The 19112-nt window shown below is 34.4% G+C and overlaps 1 protein-coding gene across 1 annotated transcript in view; it reads left to right on the top strand.

The window, feature by feature from the left end:
- LOC150109147 (synaptotagmin-10-like) overlaps positions 1 to 19112 on the top strand; it is a 113645-nt gene that overhangs the window by 32586 nt on the left and 61947 nt on the right. Inside the window, exon 2 of the mRNA XM_090401696.1 lies at positions 15324 to 15695. Coding sequence (XP_090257822.1) covers positions 15324 to 15695 — 372 coding nt within the window. The remainder of the gene's footprint in view (positions 1 to 15323; positions 15696 to 19112) is intronic.

Genomic DNA, 19112 nt, shown 5'->3' with positions numbered 1-19112 from the left:
TTAATCAGAAAATCTTGAAAATTTTATGTTTTAAGAATTGAGTATCGCCGTCTTTAACGATTTGACTGTTTTTCTTACGGTGCTTAAACGACTACGACCGTCCAAGGATTTCCCAACCATTATTCTCGGGTAAGTTGCATGTAGCATATTTTGTACGTAAATTGCGCGTGCTCTTCTGTTTAGTTTGCCGATGAAAAACCCGGCCACCACCGTATATGAGACCAGTTAACTCACATTCGCTTAATGATAAATGTTCTTCGTGTCCTAGACGGGATTCGAACCCAACCCATATCTTTCCAGCTAAAGGGCATCGTCGAAACAGACTGAGCTACGGGGGCTTTTAATAATATCCTCAAACAGCGAAATGTTTTCATTCTATTCATTTTACTTTGCAAGAATTTAAAACAACTGCAGAAACATTAGTTATATACTTAGTTAAATAATATTACTTATCTATAAATAAATGATTTCTTTATTTTATTTTACTTTAACGATGTGCAATGATGCGCTTAAATACGTCTTCATGTGTGTGTGTTAAGAAAATTCTTGCGAAAATTTACTCACTAAAGGAAAACAGTCTAAATTCGATTATAAGAATCGATCCGAGTGGTAGAACTCTGCGCTGCTCACCTTTATTTTTTATTCTTAGCGAACAAACAGCCAACAATGCGTGCTTTTTAATAAAAGTTGAAGTAATTGCTTGGTATTATAATCAGCTTAAGATTAAATTCTAATCACTGAAAGCTATCGCGCATCGTTATCATTGAAAGCAAAATAGTGAGCTTATTTCGCTGAATTCCACGTTTCTCTATTTCCATACGTTTCCTTTCCACTCTCGCGAGCTTTGCGCGCGCGGTTGCGAAGATAATACGGATTACGCGTTTCTTTGACTCATCGATTTCTCAAGCTTCACTTTCTCCTGCAGTTCTATCTCTGGTCGCTGTTCAAGTGTGTTTGTATGTATGCGTGTGCATGCGTGTGCGCGCACCCAAGAAACCAACTGGCATGATATGATTACCACTACGCACTTACTGAGCACCATTTCTCTAGTTGTCAAACACTGCTTCTTGCTGTCCAGCTTGCCATTATTCGTAAACGTAACGACATAACCTTCTGGTACACTTGCTCGGAACAAATGTCTTACACACTCAGACTTCCGAATTTTGCAGACGCTCTTGTCTTTTATTTTTTCACTTATAGGATAATGGGGTAAAAAATACTTCATGCAGTTCGCGGAGGCAGTGACAGAGACTGATGTGCATTTCAAATGTCTCTCTCTCTCTCTCTCTCTCTCTCTAGTAGGCGCGCGCAGACGTCTGAAGATGTTCCGTAAACACGTAATGTTCTTCTACTGCATCAGAAATCGGAACGAACTTTTTTTTATTATTTTCTCCTCCCTACAATTCTTCAAAAAGTGGTGCTGTTTGATTAACAAGGTAAACGACTATCAGATTATGCACGCTTGACAGTTCAACAACACCCAGATAAAGTTCTGAACTCTGCAACATCTCATATGATGAATTTCAAGCAGCTGCTTACATACTCCTCGACTCCGCCTTCAGTCATCGGTATCCTGTGGTTTCGAATTTAGAGCAGTTTGCCACTTCTTGGAAAACACAAAATGCGTCCATGATACAACGGAAAAAATGAGGGGGAAGTAAAGGATTAAGTCGACATTTATGGTGATAACTTAGAGTAAGATCTTTTTTTTTGTTTTCTTTTGAATGAAGTTCCTGATATAAAACAACCGTAGGTATAAAACAACCTTGCTCTGTTTAAAAAATGCATTATCACAGTTTAAACAAGCTCTTATTTTCAAAGAAAATAAGAGTAGAATATAATCAGAGAAACAGAGATTTTTCTTTCTTTAATAGTCATGGTTACTGATGCATCGATTTAATGCCTCTATGCTAATTATGTTTTACACAAAGTTTGTTTTTATTTGTCTATCTTTCTTTCTTTTTTGTATTTTCTCTCTCTCTCTTTATCTTTATGTCTTTTTTGTATTTTCTCTCCCTCTATATATTTCTTTCTTTTTTGCATTTTCACTTTCGTTGTTTCTTTTTTTTCTTCTTCCGTCTTTATTTTTTGTCTTCTTTTTTTTTTCTCTCTCTCTCTCTCTCTCTCTTTCAGTTTGTTTCGTCTTTCTTTCTTTCTTTCTTCTGCACCTTTATTGCTACGTTCTATGAAACCCAATTTTTTCATGCAACCAACCCACTCCTGACGTAATTTCCCATAAGAAGAATGAAATCCCTTGGGATATACGATGCAGTGTTTCCATAAGTATATGAATAACATATCACAAGGGATCTAAACGCATACGGTATACTTTAGAAATGACGTCATTGTATGAAATCGTCCGGGAGAATGATTGAGGAAGTGCATAAAAACATGGAAAGTGTGGACAATGTAGAAAGATAAAAATTGCTCCTGAACAAATATCTAACAAATAGGTGTCACTTATGGAGAGCAGTACCGACACGTACGAGACAACTCAACTGTGTTCGTAGAAACCGATGCATTATATATATTCGATTTTGACTATCGATTAAGGCTGTGCGTTGGAGAATATATGCACATAATTGGGGTAGTCATGTAAGTGCTGCGTTGAAAAATCCCTTCCTTAATAGCATAACGTGATGCATTCATTGCCATTGTACTGAATGATGGCTGTCAGCTAAATAGTAGAAAACATGCTTGCATAGAGAGAACTGTGCATGCTTGTTCTTCGTATGGTGCCGAAAATCCCACTGCCTAATTTTGCCAGCTGCTCTTTTTCTTTCCACTGAAGTCCAATTAGGATTTTCTTTGAAGGATTTAGAAAAGTTAGTTATCGACATTAGGACTATTGATCGTTGCACTCTTGAGTTCATCATCATCATCATCATTACCACAACCAGATGTGGGTGTGTTCTGAAAATGCATATAAAATGTTCCGTCTAACGGGAAGGTTTGATCGATGCCCAGCATATAATGCATTCTGAGTTTTTTGGCCTCCGTGGTTTAGACGATAATGACTTCTGTTTGCCTGAGTATAACAGTTTCTGGAAAATTTTCATATTGTAATGGTGGGATCTCGGACATATCCATCTATAGGTCTTGGTTTTCGTATCATAAAAAACAGTTAAACTTACCAATTGAAAAGAGTTCCCTTGACTTTTTGACTTGAGTTACCTTGCGGTAATTTAAAAAAAGAACAAACTCCGAACCGCTAAGCTCATTTTACTTTATCCAAAAGGGTAGCATAATCATCTTTCCTGCTTTAGAGAACAAGAATGGTAATTTTGAAACTTCGGTTTCAATAAGCAAGGCACTATTGGTCTCATAGAGAATGAAAATCATCTACACTTAGACTTTCATAAAAATCAAACCTGTTTGGTGGAAAGCAGAGTCGATATTCTCCAACCAACAGCTAATCAGGTTGCACGCATCCATACAGTAATGTTGCTGATATTGCCAGAATAATTTAAATCTTGATTGATAATAACCAGTTTTTTTAATTCGTATGCAATTATTAATTTATACTGGATGTATGAGTTAAAAACCTGGATTAAGTAAAGTTGTCAGGAAAACTGTGAACATTAGTTTTATTCAGATATTGCTTTTTTAAACCGAATAATTCTCTTGCCATTCAGGAGAATGCTTTCAAATTGCAACATCCGTGCAATAAAATACTGTAATATTTATTTACTGCATGGACACAATCACAACAATCAACAAAGGCAACAAATTTATTTAGCCTGATTTATAGGTGCATAAATAGCACATGAAACCACGCAAAGTTGACCAATTCGATCCGGATTATCGTTGCTAGCGAGACAGAAAAAATCATTCAATAATGATAACATCACACTGGCATCTTCATCATCAGAAGTCTTATTCTTATGATGAATATTCTGCACATATTCATCAGCAGAAGTCTTATATATAAGACTTCTGCAGATAAATATGTGCTAGATGATCTACCTGTCTTAATAAGTAGTAAGTATTAATGTATTAAAGATTTTATTTAAATTTATTTATTCTTATTTATTTAGTCTTATTCATTTAATATATTAATTGTATTCAAGTTTCTATTTAAACACAAAACGATAGTCGTTGTATGCTATTTGGAATTTACGTCTGACGAGTGTTACAATACCAGGTGAATGTCCACGTGTCATGTGAACCCTTCCATTAAAGAAGATTTAAGATTCTAATTTCCACGGATGCCACTCCTAAACATAATAGCGGTGAATTTGTAGCAGCTCTTTAAGGAACGAAATATGCACCCCCGTCATGGTTAAGGAGATATAAAACAGCGTGTTTAAACGCAACGAGAAGGAAAAAACTTCCCTAAGTTGTAGGGGAAAAAAGTTGGTATTTCGTTAACTTCAGCGATACTATGAGTATTCTTTTCTTCTTTTTTATATTTAAATCTTTCTTGTAATCCACTTGAATGGGCTCGCAGGTCTACAGACAAATTAAGTTTACTTATGTGAATCTGGAGACAATTAACATTGAGAATAATAGTAGGTTGCTAACTCTCTATTTCGAGCGTTCTTTCTTTCTCGTGCCTCATTATGGAACAGCTCCTTAAGCCCCAATTAACTCTGTACGGATGCGCTAGTAGAGATTTTAACACAAAAACTGCCAAAGCTTTTTATTGTATCCGAACTGAATTTGCACTAATGTAGTGAGTACATTCGAAACACAGGCGCAAAAGTAGTTCAAAATTGAAAATTCGAAAGAAAAAAAAAACATTCGGTATTGGTTGCAGGTGCAATTGTGGGTATGTGGGGGATGACGGAGTGGTTGAGAGTGATGAGCTAATTGCATTCCTACGAACATGAACAACGGATGTTGAAATAAACTCAACGAACTAAGGGACACAAGCGGACACTTAACAAATGTAATAACATCATTCTATTACGGGCAACGCCCTCAACTGCAGTCTCCGAGTCGCTGAGGAACGTGCCATGCACCACCAAACGGAACAGGCAGAGCCTGGTAGCAGCCCATCCCAGTATATACACAACCTGGGAGCGGAGAATTGATCCAGTCTCTGCAGCGGTAGTTAGGAATTGCTGGACGGATAAGAAGGTTGTTCGGGGTTGCTATGGCGACATTGATGTCATACCTCCCTTGTTACTTAGCAACCTATAGCCTAATGTTGCAGCGAGAAAGGAGATGTCTCTGAATTGGAATTTTCTCCCACCATTATATTTTGAAATTAAAAGTTTGGATGAATATGTGTTAGAACGAATTGCATCAATTATGGATCGCAGAAAATTCTTCCATTTCAGATTTTAAAATGGACAAGACAAACAATACTCACTTTCCTGGATGCTGCAATGCATCTTATCCATTACCATGATATATTAGCCGTCGAAGTCTTCTCCAGAGACGTGATCTAAAATATCAGTTCCCTTTCTGCACAATTTTACGACGACTCTTGTGCTTTTTGTTTCAGGAGAAAATGCTTATTACCCACCATTACACATATTGCACGGGATGCAAGGGATACGTTTTTCTCCCATTTCTACCATTATGCAAAAGTGAACAATTTGCATAAAAGCTCATAATGACAGAACACAGCTACTAAGTGCCATAGCTATTATGATTTAACACGTGATCAAAATCATTTTTCTTTTGACCTGAAACCTAGTGTATTTTTCATTTTGGAATTTCCCAACAATATATAATTAACGCAGCATACCAGATTATCTCATATAGTGTTCAACCATCTTTCAAGAAGACGCTTGAAAGATGGTTGAACCGCTTTTAAAGTTGCCTGCGATATTTGAGGAGTAGCATTTATTGAGACGATGTTCCAATATTAAAATGCAAGGTTTACTGTTCGCAAACTTTCTCCGTGACTATCATTTACTGACACTTTTTATAAATAAATAAATAAATAAATATATATATATATATATATATTCTTATCATGACTTTGGCCTTTGCGCGTCTGTAGACATAGATGAGATACGTTCGGCTGCTCGGGTGTAAATCGTCTTGTTATACCTTCAGTAGAAAGAGCAACAGGATGCACACAGCATTCCTGCAATAAGAAGGATTGATTTTTGCGTTTGAAAGTGTTTTCTTTTTCTTCAAGAAATTATGAACGGGAGCAAAGTTTTTTCTTCCGATCCCTTCGGGAATACAGATTCATTTACTAGGAGTTGGTAGGCTATAATCGCATAATGCAATCAGTTTTCTTAAGGGAAATGGCCTATACTGACAGTCGTCTACAGAAGAATTCTCTAGGGCGAAAAGTTACTAACTTTGATAATCAACAGTAAAAGGTTGTGCTTGCGGCACAAGGCTTCCTCTGGTTTGTTATAATGTGTGGTTGTTGTTTACTGTCCTCAGGCGGAAGAGGTTTTCTGGATATTTTCTGGTCTTTAAAGTTCGGAAGCAGATTACCGAAAAGCAGCCATTTTTGTTTTGTTTAGATTTTTTCGGTTCTGATTCTTGAAACTGTTTATCGTAATATGTCCTGTTTGTATGTTCTAATTATGAATAGCCATATAAAAGTATAATGTGCAACTCTCTTATTCTAACTACTACACTGAAACAGTTTTTATTTCCTTTCTTATGTAATTAGTATAGTTTTTATGTATAGTAAAGTTCTTTTTAAATCAGGAATATCTGCTTAGTCATGTATGTCGTTTATAACATTTTAAGAGTAAACAAATCATTAAACAACAAGCAGAAGAAAAAAAATAAACGTTTTAAAAAGAACCACATTAGTGTCTTAAGTATTCATTTTCTCCTTATCCTCTGTCTCCTTAACTAGATTTCAACTGTTTACATCATGAGGAAATTGTGATTAGACTTTGAATACAAAAAATGCAAAAACAAAAGCAAACAAAAACATGACTGTAAACTGACAACAATCCAAATGACATGACATTAAGCATACGCATCACAATGGATTATTTTGTTTTTATATTTATTAGAAGAATGAATAAAAAATATTATTTCATATTTATTCTTCTACATACAACTTTTGTTGTACACGTTATGTGCCGATTTACTGTCAAAGAACAACACATAACCACTGCTTTCTCTTGAATAAAAATCCAAAGATATGTGTTGAAAAGAAATTAAAAGCAGTACGGTACATGCTATTTGTTTCATAGATTATTTGACACTGACTTCATAAGTGTCAAATGATGAGTGCATTACTAAAGCTAGAAAAGCAAAAAAAAGAAGTCGATTCTGTAGAATTCCATGGAATTCCATCTGCTATTTTGGAGATGGGAAAAAACTCAGCTAGTAAGGGAGTAATTAGATTTAGAGCAGAAATAAATGAGTCCACTAGGGCGTATTATGTTTCAATTGCATGCATTTCTTCAGCCGTTTTGAGAGCTAGAAATCAGAGTTTCCAGGAAGAAGAGTGTGTCATTCCTTATGAGATCGACTAACTCATCTTTAGTTGAGAAGCTCTTATATAGAGGTTTCTTGACATCACAGGCGCGATACTAAGCGAGGATTTTCCAACCGAAGAGTACAAGTAGTCGTCCTTCGGTCTACATTACAGCGGATAAGAATCTCGGTTCAGTGAAAAGACCTTGGTCAGAATCCTTTAAATTACTGTAGTTATTAACTGAAGTTTTTCACAAGACACGAAGATTTTGGTATTAGATGAAAATTATTCGTTCGTCTGTTTTTAAGATAAAAAGTCAATCCTTTAGAATACACGCAGGTGTATTGTATTCTAACCTCTTTTTGACACTAATCTAAAACTCATCCCCAATAACAGAGTTACATTTTTAATATCAGAGTACAATCATTATTTATTTCTTTTACTACTTTCAATTTAGCGATTAAAGACGAGTAGTGTGAATTTAAAGCCCAAGAATGTGGCTACGCGAGCGAGTACATCTTAAACGTAATTAGGAAGACGAAGTCGTGAAACTTACCAGAAAAGTAAATGCTGACACTTTGTGCATTACTTTATTTTTAATTACATCGTTATTCAACTACATCTCCATTTAAATGTTTAATGATAACAGTTTTAAAAGTAATCGAAATTGTATCATCAATTCTTTGTCTACCATGCTATTGATTATTTCATTTGAACTGTTTTCGAATCATTTAATTTCAAATAAGCGGCTCGATTTGGGCTAGTTTAATCCACTAATAATTATTGATGCAAGAGGTGCTCTATTATCTGTAGAATAGCTTGAAGTTACTTTTTAGTTTTATATATTATTATTGCATTATCTCAATGGATGACGGGAATGTAGGGCGCTGTCATCAGGAACATCGCATATGTACAAAAAATCGAGCATTGTGAAAGTATGAAACCTTCGGGTATTCTGGCATTGGTAAAGAAATCTTAAGACTAAGAGCCGTCCAATATGACACGTCTTGAACGACTTGAGAGAAACTGGTCACTCAATTACGAAAGTGCCGAAGGCTAATACCTGATCTAATGTTTCTGAAATGTCAAAAGCGACCACATTTTGAATCTCTACAAACCATCCTGTATGTCTTGTGTCAGTGATGGGTCATTTTAGTAAGATGATCTGCTGTGGATCTATAGTGAGAAAATCGATATCGATGACTGCTGATTAAGTGATGGATTTCCAACTAGTAACGGAATTGATCCTTATTGACTTGGAAGCGATTTAATAAACGATATATACTTGGAAGCGATTTGTTTCGCTTATCTACATGAGTTTTAGGAGTACGAATGATACCGAAGGATCATCTTTATATTTGTACGATTTTACGAAGGAACTACATGGACTTATTCCAGAGAGAAGCAGCAATGAGCCAAAGATAAGTCCAGATTTCTATTAAATATTTCTAGACTAGATTTCGGTTTACTGTTTGTTTGTTTCATCCAGCTTTTTTGTGAATATGAGTTTTGTTTCATTCATTTATGATATGTTGAATTTTATATTTAAACTATTTACACACTTGTTGATTAAGCTTGAATATTTGGAGGGTTTTGAATGGAATAGGATATAAAGCCATTTATTTAAGAATACGTTTATACCCTATCCTGAACCCTCTCTCTCTCTCTCTCTCTCTCTCTCTCTCTCTCTCTCTCTCTCTTTCTCTCTCTCTCCTGACCCAAATACTAGCATAATGAGAACAGCTATTAGAGAGAGAGAGAGAGAGAGAGAGAGAGAGATCAGACCCCAGAAAGGAAGAATAGAGATTATGAAAGACATCCCATTGTAACAACACGAATGTCTAAAAGTAAAAGAAAGTATATTTCATAAAGAAAGAAACTTTTACCAATTGAAGATCTGTGTTACAAAGATAAGGGCTGATATCCACAGTACATTTCGAAGATGAGGTGCTTGACAAAAGGGAAGCCGGAGAGTTCATCGAAAAGCAATTAATCTAAAGACAATTCATCGAACGAAAATTCGCGAAAATGAAATTCATAGAAAAAAAAATTCCCCGAAACTTTTAACCTTTCGAAAATGTTATGATAAAAGTGATCCATTTAGAACAAAAACTGAACCGTGCAGAGTGAGATGGCAGTGCTACTTTAATAGGGAATAATTATAGAACAATGTGGTTTCTTATTGTCTTTCTTGTCCGATAAACTATTTTATGTCTGTTCATGGGACTGATTTGCCTGTTTCCGGAGGAAAAGCCCAGTCTAACGCAAGCTCCATTATTATCATTATTGTCACTAGTAGTAATATGCGACTTCAATACAGCAATTATTATGGGATGAATAAAAGTTTCAAATAGCGAATCTGATTCATATTCGCTATTTGAAACTTTTGAAAGAAAATGTCGAACCGTTTCAGTTTTCAGTTCAGCTATATTCTGGTCAACAAAGAAATCACGTGTCAAAATTATGCATTACAATAACTCTCTGACTTAGTGGAATTAGTAGAAGTTGTCGGTACAAGAAGCTGTCTGCACGGTTCAGTTTTTGTTCTAAATGGATCAATTTTATCATATATCATTTTCGAAAACGTTTCGAAATGATATTAGCAATTCCGCTTTGGCTGGATCAATTTAATGAAATTTTAGTTAAAATTTTCGGTGAATTGTTTTTTCGATGAATTGCATTTTCGACGAATTGCGTTCAATTAATTGTTCATTCGATGAATTGCCTTTTCGATTAATTGTCTTTCGATTAACTGTTTTTAGATGAATTTTCATGGAATCTGACAAAAGTCAAAGAAGGTTGGTAAAATTATCTGTTATTTGGGTGGGAAAGAGAAAATGCGTCATGATTTCTTGTAGCTAGTTCAATTTAAAATGAACGAGGGTAGTCACTTTGAGTTGTGAAAATTAGAGTTGCCGAGGAAGGTGATCTCACGGATTTGAGTAGATGGAATAATTAACAAAATGCTTAGGGTATTCGGAGGAATTATCGAAAGAAAGAAAAAGCAATAACGACACCACATGAATGGAATATAATGAGACAAAAATTCTGAGCCGGAGAATATTAAGAGGAGATTCATGTTTTGGCGTTCTGCGATTTCCAAATGTGCTTTCCACGCTTGTCACAGAAAGAATCCTTGAAAATATAATTCAGATTATTGAGAGGATAATGGTTTGCATGAATGCCAGTTGAGATTCTGCTAGAAACAAGCCGGACCTGGATATCTGTAATTTAATGTAGATTAGAAGTAAATGCCAAAGGGTTGGGACCACAGGAATGAGAGTCCTGAAGAAAAATGGTAAAAGAACAGATGGTCATCAGCAATTGAACCATATTAAAATGAAGATATTCAAACGAAATGTGGCATTTTCGTCATTGAAGAATTCATTAATCAAAATATTAGTGTGTGGTGATGGGAAGAAGCAGAGAATAGTCTGTGTAGAATTATGTGATTATTAGTGACTCAGATAAGGAAATGTAACATTGAACAATATTAGAATATTGACAAATAACATTTGGAAGGACATTATTAGTAGGAAGCTAGTGTATTCTTCATAAAGTACATACCAGGAAACAAGAATAATAAATTGCTAACTATATCCTAGCGATGTGCGTCAAGCTGATGGGGAAAGGTGCAAAAGCATAGCATTTTGCAACTATGCAAAAATAATGCTATGCAAAATCATAGTAATACTTCATTAATGTTAACGAATGCCAATTTAGCTTAATGTTTGATAATTGCTAAAGAAGTTGTCGAGTTTCTGAATTCACCTGCCGTCTATGCTACGTATGTGCAATAATTCTTCTGATTCTCTTAAGTCTACCGAAAACTTTTAATGTAAATTTGTAAACATTGTGGCTATTTTGCAGGAACACTTAAATTCCTTTTTATTTCTAACAAACAAATTGGTAGCGAGCTTATGTTTGAAATTATAATTTCTACATTATTTAGTTTGTATTAGATCTAGGATTTGTTTTGTAGAATATAATCTTTATAATTACCAAGTCAAAGTTTGATGGATAAACAACGACGAATACCGCCTTTAAATTATGATATAAGTTAGTAAAAGTGGAGGTACTCTAGACGCTATAAAAGATTTCAGCAAACAGCAATTGCGTCACAAATTCCTAAGGAAAACTTCCATTCCTGTTAGAATTGATAACACTGGATGAAGCCACTCCCCCTTCATTTCATATAAACTTTCATATTGCTAACTCCTAACGATAACAATCAAATACTGCTGTAATGCTTACATATTCTCTTTATGGAAATATCGATCGAAAGTTAATAAACGCTGAATTTTTTTGCTTTCTAGGGAGAATACAATCTTCACTGTTTTTCAAATAAATGTATGGAATTTTATCCCAAAGGCATAATCCTACTTTGTTGAGCTGCCGTACCAGGAGAATTTCGTGTAAAGTTGAATTCCGAACAACATTCCCTTATTATACTCTCTATAATGTATTGCTTTCTCCATCCAGAGTATCTCGTGTAGAGGGTAATAAACAGATTTTCTCCAGAGTAATGTTTCCAGTTAGTGAAAGCTCGAAAGAAATTGTGCGTGTGTGTGCTTTGCATGATTACGAAAACTAAGGTGAAGCGCTAGAAGTTGAATAGATTTCATTTAAAGAAACTCTTAAAAGGCTTCATTCTCAGTCACCCATTGAATTAAAATATGGCAACTTGCCAATACGAAGATTTCACTTTTAAGTGAAGCAAAATTTTCTTTTTCCGACGGCAAAAAAGTAGAACGTTTCCAGTTTGTTAACACGTTAGCATGTGCGAATGTTACTTGCGACTGTGATAGCCCATCTATAAATGCCACCGTTCGTCATATTTCGAATGTAGGCCAAACCTTTTCTCGTTTCAGAGGAACGTTTCGCATTCTTATCTCTTCAACACCAGGAAAAGGCTGACCTTACGTGTTATGAAACAATGACCCATTACTAATGCGAAAAATGGCTCTGAATTTTCTAGTAGCTAACAAGTCAAATCACGTGTTATATATTCATAATCATACGCATGAAGAATGCTTTATCTGGATCTGAATTAGAAAACTTTCTAAGTTTTACTACTAATATAACATTTTACATTTTAGTGGAATTGTATTGTTAAAATGTTCATCATAAAGGATATTAATCTTGTAGTGAATAACAGAACATCACTAACACTAAACTTGAATCACAAAATAATCATGCTTATTGTTATCCCTTTCTAGCCGAAAACTAGAATTCACGCAGGCAGGAGTCATTCTTCATATGGGAAGTGGGATTAGTAGGTTTATTTTATTTTGTTTATTTATCTTTTCATTTTTATTTCACTTATATTGCCAAACGTCATTATTTGAGTAAGGAAATGTATGCTGGCTCAATGGTTCATACATGTCGATTTACATTTTTGTAATCATATACAACTAGAAATAGTTTTAATCAGACAGTAGTTCGTCGTATAGCCAATGATAGCACCAAAGGATGTTGACAGAGCTTTTTATAGTTTTGTATTATATAAAGAAGAGAGTGGAGTTGTAAACATTGTCTTTCTGCTGTAGTGATATATAAAGTGAAAGCATTTTGCTGCCAAAGGTCAGTACGTTATGAAACATTGATAAAGAAAAAAATCTCTCATTCGATATGAGCTTCTTATATTTTACTCATAATGTACTCCTATAAAAAAAAGGTTTCAATAAGTCGTCTTGTAATTTACACTGAAGAAATGCAACGTTCATTATAACCTTTCTGTTCATAATGATGTTGCATTTTTCTTAGCCCTAGATTAACAAATTAAAAAATTTGAACATTCGGGTTTCGTTTTTTTTTTCGCGTCTGTAATAATCCAACTTACGGAAAATGAATGTCTTGTGTCTTTTGATTATTTTCCAAACAGAGTAAAATGTTTTATATCTTTCTCTCTCTTCTTTCAGTACCGTACCATGAGTTCAGTATTTCTACACACGAGGACAATTAATCAACAGTTTCTTTTAACTGACGCTTCCAGACATCGCGCTTATTTTCCAGTAAATGTGGAATTGCATCAATTGATTCTTCAGAACATAATGGCTTTATTTAGTTGTAGATAATAAATTGTCTTTTCTTGATGATGTTTCAGTTTCTGCACCTGGGGATGTAGTTATAATCAACAAATCGAAATTTCAGCGTAGTTCTTCGATTTCTTATGTTATTTGTAAATGGATCTTCTGATAGCCTTACTATTATTTGTGCAGTTTCTTCATCTCGTGGAGAAAAAACGAATTGAATTTTGACTGCTAGTGATGTTTCAAAAGCACATTTAAGGATTTTTGTAAAATGGGAATATCGTAATGGGAATTTATATACATTATAAAGAAAATGAAATGTGTAGGATTTCACTCACAATTTCTTAACTCTTTTGTGGAAATGAAAGATGTATAAAACAATCGTGTTAGTTACAGTAAAGTGGGAAGCAAGCGTGTCTATTACTGGACACGTTTTGTTGTCTCCCTGGTGGCATATTTTATTTCGAGATATTTTGAGCAGTGTCAACGAGTTAAGACAAGATCGATGTCATGTACAAGTAACAACTTAAACTGTGATTACCGCAACAGATAAAATGTTCCAAATTGTCTATCTTTACTCAGTAATTTTAAATACTTAAGAAAAAAAATTCGAAACGTGCTATAACGAATGATACGTTATGGCGTGGGGGGGGGGAGGCCTTGAACAAAATGCCACATGTCTGTAGTTCTGCATTCATCGAGATTTTCCTTTTAATTCCGGAGTGCTAAGGATTACATCTGCATTTAAAAATGAAACACGAAACAAAGGCAGCAGAGAACTTCCTTTCAAAATGTTTGCTACGTCATGTAGTTTTAGACAATTTTACTAAAGTAATGCTATATCGGATTATGTGGAAAACGTAAGATTACGCGTAATCTAATCTAATATAAAAAAACAATAACATTTCTCTAACAAGAAAAATACTCTATCTTAAAAAAACATTTGTTTACTTGTATCGCAATTGTCACAGAAGTGCTATTGCTGAACGTAATCTGCGATAATGACTCGATCAGCTTCTTTCACTAAACAAACTTCTATCCCAATAAATTTATGATGTGCTTGAATTATGCAAAAGCAACGGTTACTCTGAAGTGATTGAATTATATCCATAAATTACTTGCATCCACTGACCGTTTTTTTATTGGGGGGATTACCTGGAGAGCTCAACCCTCCTTTTGCTCAATTAGCTAGCATAAACAAGCAAACAGCATCGTCTGCTATCACAGTGTCTGAGATGTGTGACGATTGTATTGAAGGGATGAACAGTCTTATTTACATACTCATACTTGATTCTATCTTAATTATTTTCGGTGAGAGATCATGAATATTAGTTTCCCCTTTGGTTTGGAAACATTAATACAAAAAAAAAAAACAGTATTCATCATAAAATGCATTCCTCTTATAATCTGAAATGAATTGGATAAGAATCATAAGTTAATCACTTGATGATATATAAAGTTTCATAGCATTGTAATCTGTTTATAAATGTAAATGAAATTAATTTCAATCTTACATTTTTCCATAATCTGATTTCTATAATTTAAATTTAATAATTGAATTCATTGTTAAGTTAGTTTTTAAATACTTAAGATAATTAATCTAAAATCAAAAATTAGACTACGTGAGTTGTTTTTATTTAAAAACAAAATTTTAATTGGAATGAATTCATGCAGTATCAGCGATAATATTTTTGAATAACATTCTAATTGTTTTAAGAATACACAAGAGCATGGATTTAAAATAAAATTTTATTGCATATCTTTGTCTATTCTTCTCACTTTACCATCTGCTAAGTAAACTGTTTATTTTGCTCTTTTGATAAACAAGGATTATCTCTGTTATTGTACACAATGCAATGCGACACACTCATTTATAAATAGGGATTCATAAATGCACGATTACTTTATAAGATTGTTTCTTTGATTTCCTCTTACAGATTCTGCAACTCTGGTGTCAGTATCTCAGCCGATCGGTGCTATCTTAGTACTTCTGCTAGTGGTTGTGGCTGTAGTTGCCTATTTCACCTACAGATGGCTCCTGAGCCGTCTTCACCCATCAAGCTCTCCAAGTGACAGCAATTCTTCTTTGACAACAACCCCTAAGTCTCCAGTTCCCAGCGTAACACCATCATTGAAAATCAGCCACAGTCTCCCGGATATTAAAGACGTCAAATGTGAGGAGTTCTGCCCGGAAGCGAAAAAGACTGTTCCGTTGCGACAGACAACTTTACCGACAGTTCCAACTCGCCATGCAACCTTTCAGAGGCAGCTGTCGTATAGATTTGATCTTGGAGATGTCCCCTTCGAAGGTATCTTTGTGCGTTTATTTATGTGTATTGCAGTGAAGTGACCCTGGATGGCAATATAAATAGTTCATACAAATATGGCTACTTTTAAAACTTTCCATTTGTATCGCTCGAAGTCTGTCTGGGTACTGCGCACTAACTTATAATTGCACAATATACAGTTGAATATTCGCTAATTTTATCTTCAATTTTCTTGATATAGTATAGCATGTAACTAATAATATCATGTTGCGACTAGTTCTCAAGTTGATGATGGACAGAAAGGGAATTCTTCCTTTCTTTTCTGAGAAATCCTTCCTGAGGCAAGTCATTTAAAGTGTGTTGCAAAATTTCGCAGACAAAATGGATAGATAATGTCCGGAAAATGTAAAAACTTGCAAGAAAGTTTCTGAACGGGAAACGTTCAAAGCGAAACACTCACGCGATGTGCAACATTCTTATGACCAAATCAGCGGAAGACATTTGTGGTGGAAAAAAAAAAAAAAAAGATAAATAAAGTCTGTCTAAATGTTCCCATTTATCTTCAAAAATGTGTGTATTGCGAAGAATTTACTGCCTGTTTAAAAAAAACGGAACTGTATCTGCGTAGAAAAACACATTGAAAAAAAAAATGATATTGCGAAATAATATCATGAGGTGGATTGTAAATCCCATTTCACAGAAATTACTACTCAAGGATATGGTAATTGACAATTGGTGTCTTAAAGATGTATAGCGATATTTTTCTTATTAATGAATCTGGCCTGAAAGTTTAATAAAAAACATTATTATAAAATATTTTAATATGGCTTGATAGGACTTTCAATATTTCGAAATAACGATCCATATAGAACAACAAAGGAAAGGATAATTTGTTTACTATTTTCAGAAAATGAAAAATATTACCATAATAGTTTTCTTTAGGGCAGCGTGCAAAAGAAAATTCACATTGATTAAAAAGCGGGTGATAACAATTCATCATAGACGTGCCGGATTTAATAATTATTTAAAGGATTTGTGAATCGCAAACATTTAAAGATAATACAGTTAGATCGTGATATTTGTAGCTTGAAAGAATGATAAGTGCGCGATTAACTCCTTAACTTGCTTAACTTATATGAGCAAATATTTGACTTCCGTAGAGGAAAAAACGGCCAGTTGTCAAAGTGTCGAACATAACATTACATTTAGAGAAATACTGCTAAAATTCCCTTATCGTTAGTCAAAATTCTAACAAGTCCTTTATTATGCGAATACAATAAGATTCTAACAAACGTTTGTTGATAATTCTGCCAACAAAATTTAGAATATATAGTACATTAGATTTCTAATACATTCAGACCTTCAGTTAGGTGGGTGGTAATCTAACATCACGCAATGAAAACGTACGTATCCCTAAAGACTTCCATGTAACCTGTTGGTTGCACAACGGAGATGCTCTCCTGATCTGCCATAGCGTTTTAATTTAAAATGCACTTTAAGAGAACTTGTATTTTTCTTCATTGCTTTTAACTACTCTAGATGTACGCTTCGGTAAATGTTGCTAGAGAAAGTCTGAAAACTTTTGAGATATTCAATTTGTGACTGAGATTTTCTAATTAGCGCTTTGTTAGTAGCGCCAACTTAAATTCACGGTTAAAGATGTCCGTGGGATGTCCGTGGGCGTGTTAATTAGTACGTTAGCACTAAGAAAATTTTAATTTCTTCTGTATTTAGATGCCTTTCAATGTGGGTGGCGATGGTTGACGTTGTAGAACCATTAATCTCTATAAATCTACTGAAGAATTAATGGAAATTTGAGAAAAATTGTACATCTTTATCCTATTATTTCATTCGTCACTTAGCGAGAATAAATAAACGTAGCAAGAAGCACAATTCTACTAGTCAAAGACAGTAGAGATAATCACTGTCGTCCTATTCTCAAAGATTAAAAACGATTTGTTACTTCGCTGAACACAAACGAACGAAGTACATCATGTGTTACTGCCTACACTATTTGTTTCCAGTCCGAATCTGTTCTCATGAAGGTGATGTTCACTTGTACCTGACGACTAGTGTTATTTATCGTACGAATGACAAATTTTCCCCTGACAACTAATGTTATCAGATCACCTTTCTTTTATGTGTGATAAGTAATGTTATCGTACCAAATTAATGAGTTGAGAGAGAAGTGATCAGTTGCCGAAAGACGTGAAAGATATACAGAGATACCATGCCTGAACTCTGCAAAACTTCTATTTTTTTAAAAAACAAATTCTATTTTGTTTGTTATCTTCCACCAAACATTCCTTATTTGTTTATAATTTCTTCCTCCCGCCCTACATTAGCTTTTCATATAATTACTCAAGTACCTAATTATACAAAAAAAAAATCCTTAAAATTCAAGAAATCCATCTTTGTCTTAAGTTGAAAGGCGCTCCCCTTAGGAACATTGCCAGGAAGGCCAGCGGAATCTCCAAAAACTTTTACATGAAGACTTCTTGTCGGCATCAGGATCCATTCTTCACGCGTGCCCTTCATTTAAAAGATCATTTGTTTTCTGGTACGGCAATGAACCTAATTAATGGGCGGCTGAGAAAAATAACAAATTTGCTCTACTTTGTGATTTACGGCTGGTCTAAAGCGATTATATCTGCCGTCAGTCGTTAAGTTCTTAATGGTAGGCCGTCCAAAAAAAAACTCTTTTTTATGATGAAAATTAATTAAATTTTTGGTTGAAGTTGGACTACAAGCTGTGCCTCCAGAGAACTAAAACGAGTGTGATACGCGGTCACTCCGAAAACAGAAAACCAATACCATCATTTTTACCTTAAATAACTGAACTGCACGAAGAACTATTTCTAATCTGGAAACTTCCCTCTTGATATTTGTATGCTAAAAGTACGCATTGCGTTTATTTACTATTTCGAGTGCTTATTATTGTTAACATGTTTAAATGTAACTATAATCTCTGTGACGTCGGGGAAAAAATTCTGAAAATATTTCCAATGATTTTGTTAGAGGTCGCTTAAGTAGCTTCTACTGAGACGTATTCACGATCGCTTATATGTAATTGAAATAACACTGTAACGAAGAAATTCAGATATAAAATGTTGATGATACTGGATTTACTGTACGCTCAGGCTGCTGCGGAACCTTTTATTTAGCAAAATAAAAATAATTTGACCTCAATAAATACCGAACTCCAGTGTAGAAGAATCATAAGATCAAAGTAGAACACTCAAAGACATTCTATCTGTTACATTTAAAGTCATAAAGAATAAATTACGATGAGAATAAACTATTTACTGTTCTGCACTCTTGCATTACATAAAAATAAAAACAAAAAAAGCCAAGTATTCTTTTCTTCGGTCTGCTTTCTTTTCTTTTTTTTTTAGCTTCAATCAGCGTTTATCGAACTGAAATTCTGGGCACTAATGATTCTGCTCCTTCTGGTTGTTT

The sequence above is a fragment of the Typopeltis vanoorti genome, chromosome 2 (assembly GCF_054136105.1).
Source record: "Typopeltis vanoorti isolate ZY-2024b chromosome 2, IOZ_Tvanoo_1.0, whole genome shotgun sequence".
In the NCBI taxonomy this organism is placed as follows: domain Eukaryota; kingdom Metazoa; phylum Arthropoda; class Arachnida; order Uropygi; family Thelyphonidae; genus Typopeltis; species Typopeltis vanoorti.
This window is presented reverse-complemented; position numbering and strand designations above follow the sequence as displayed.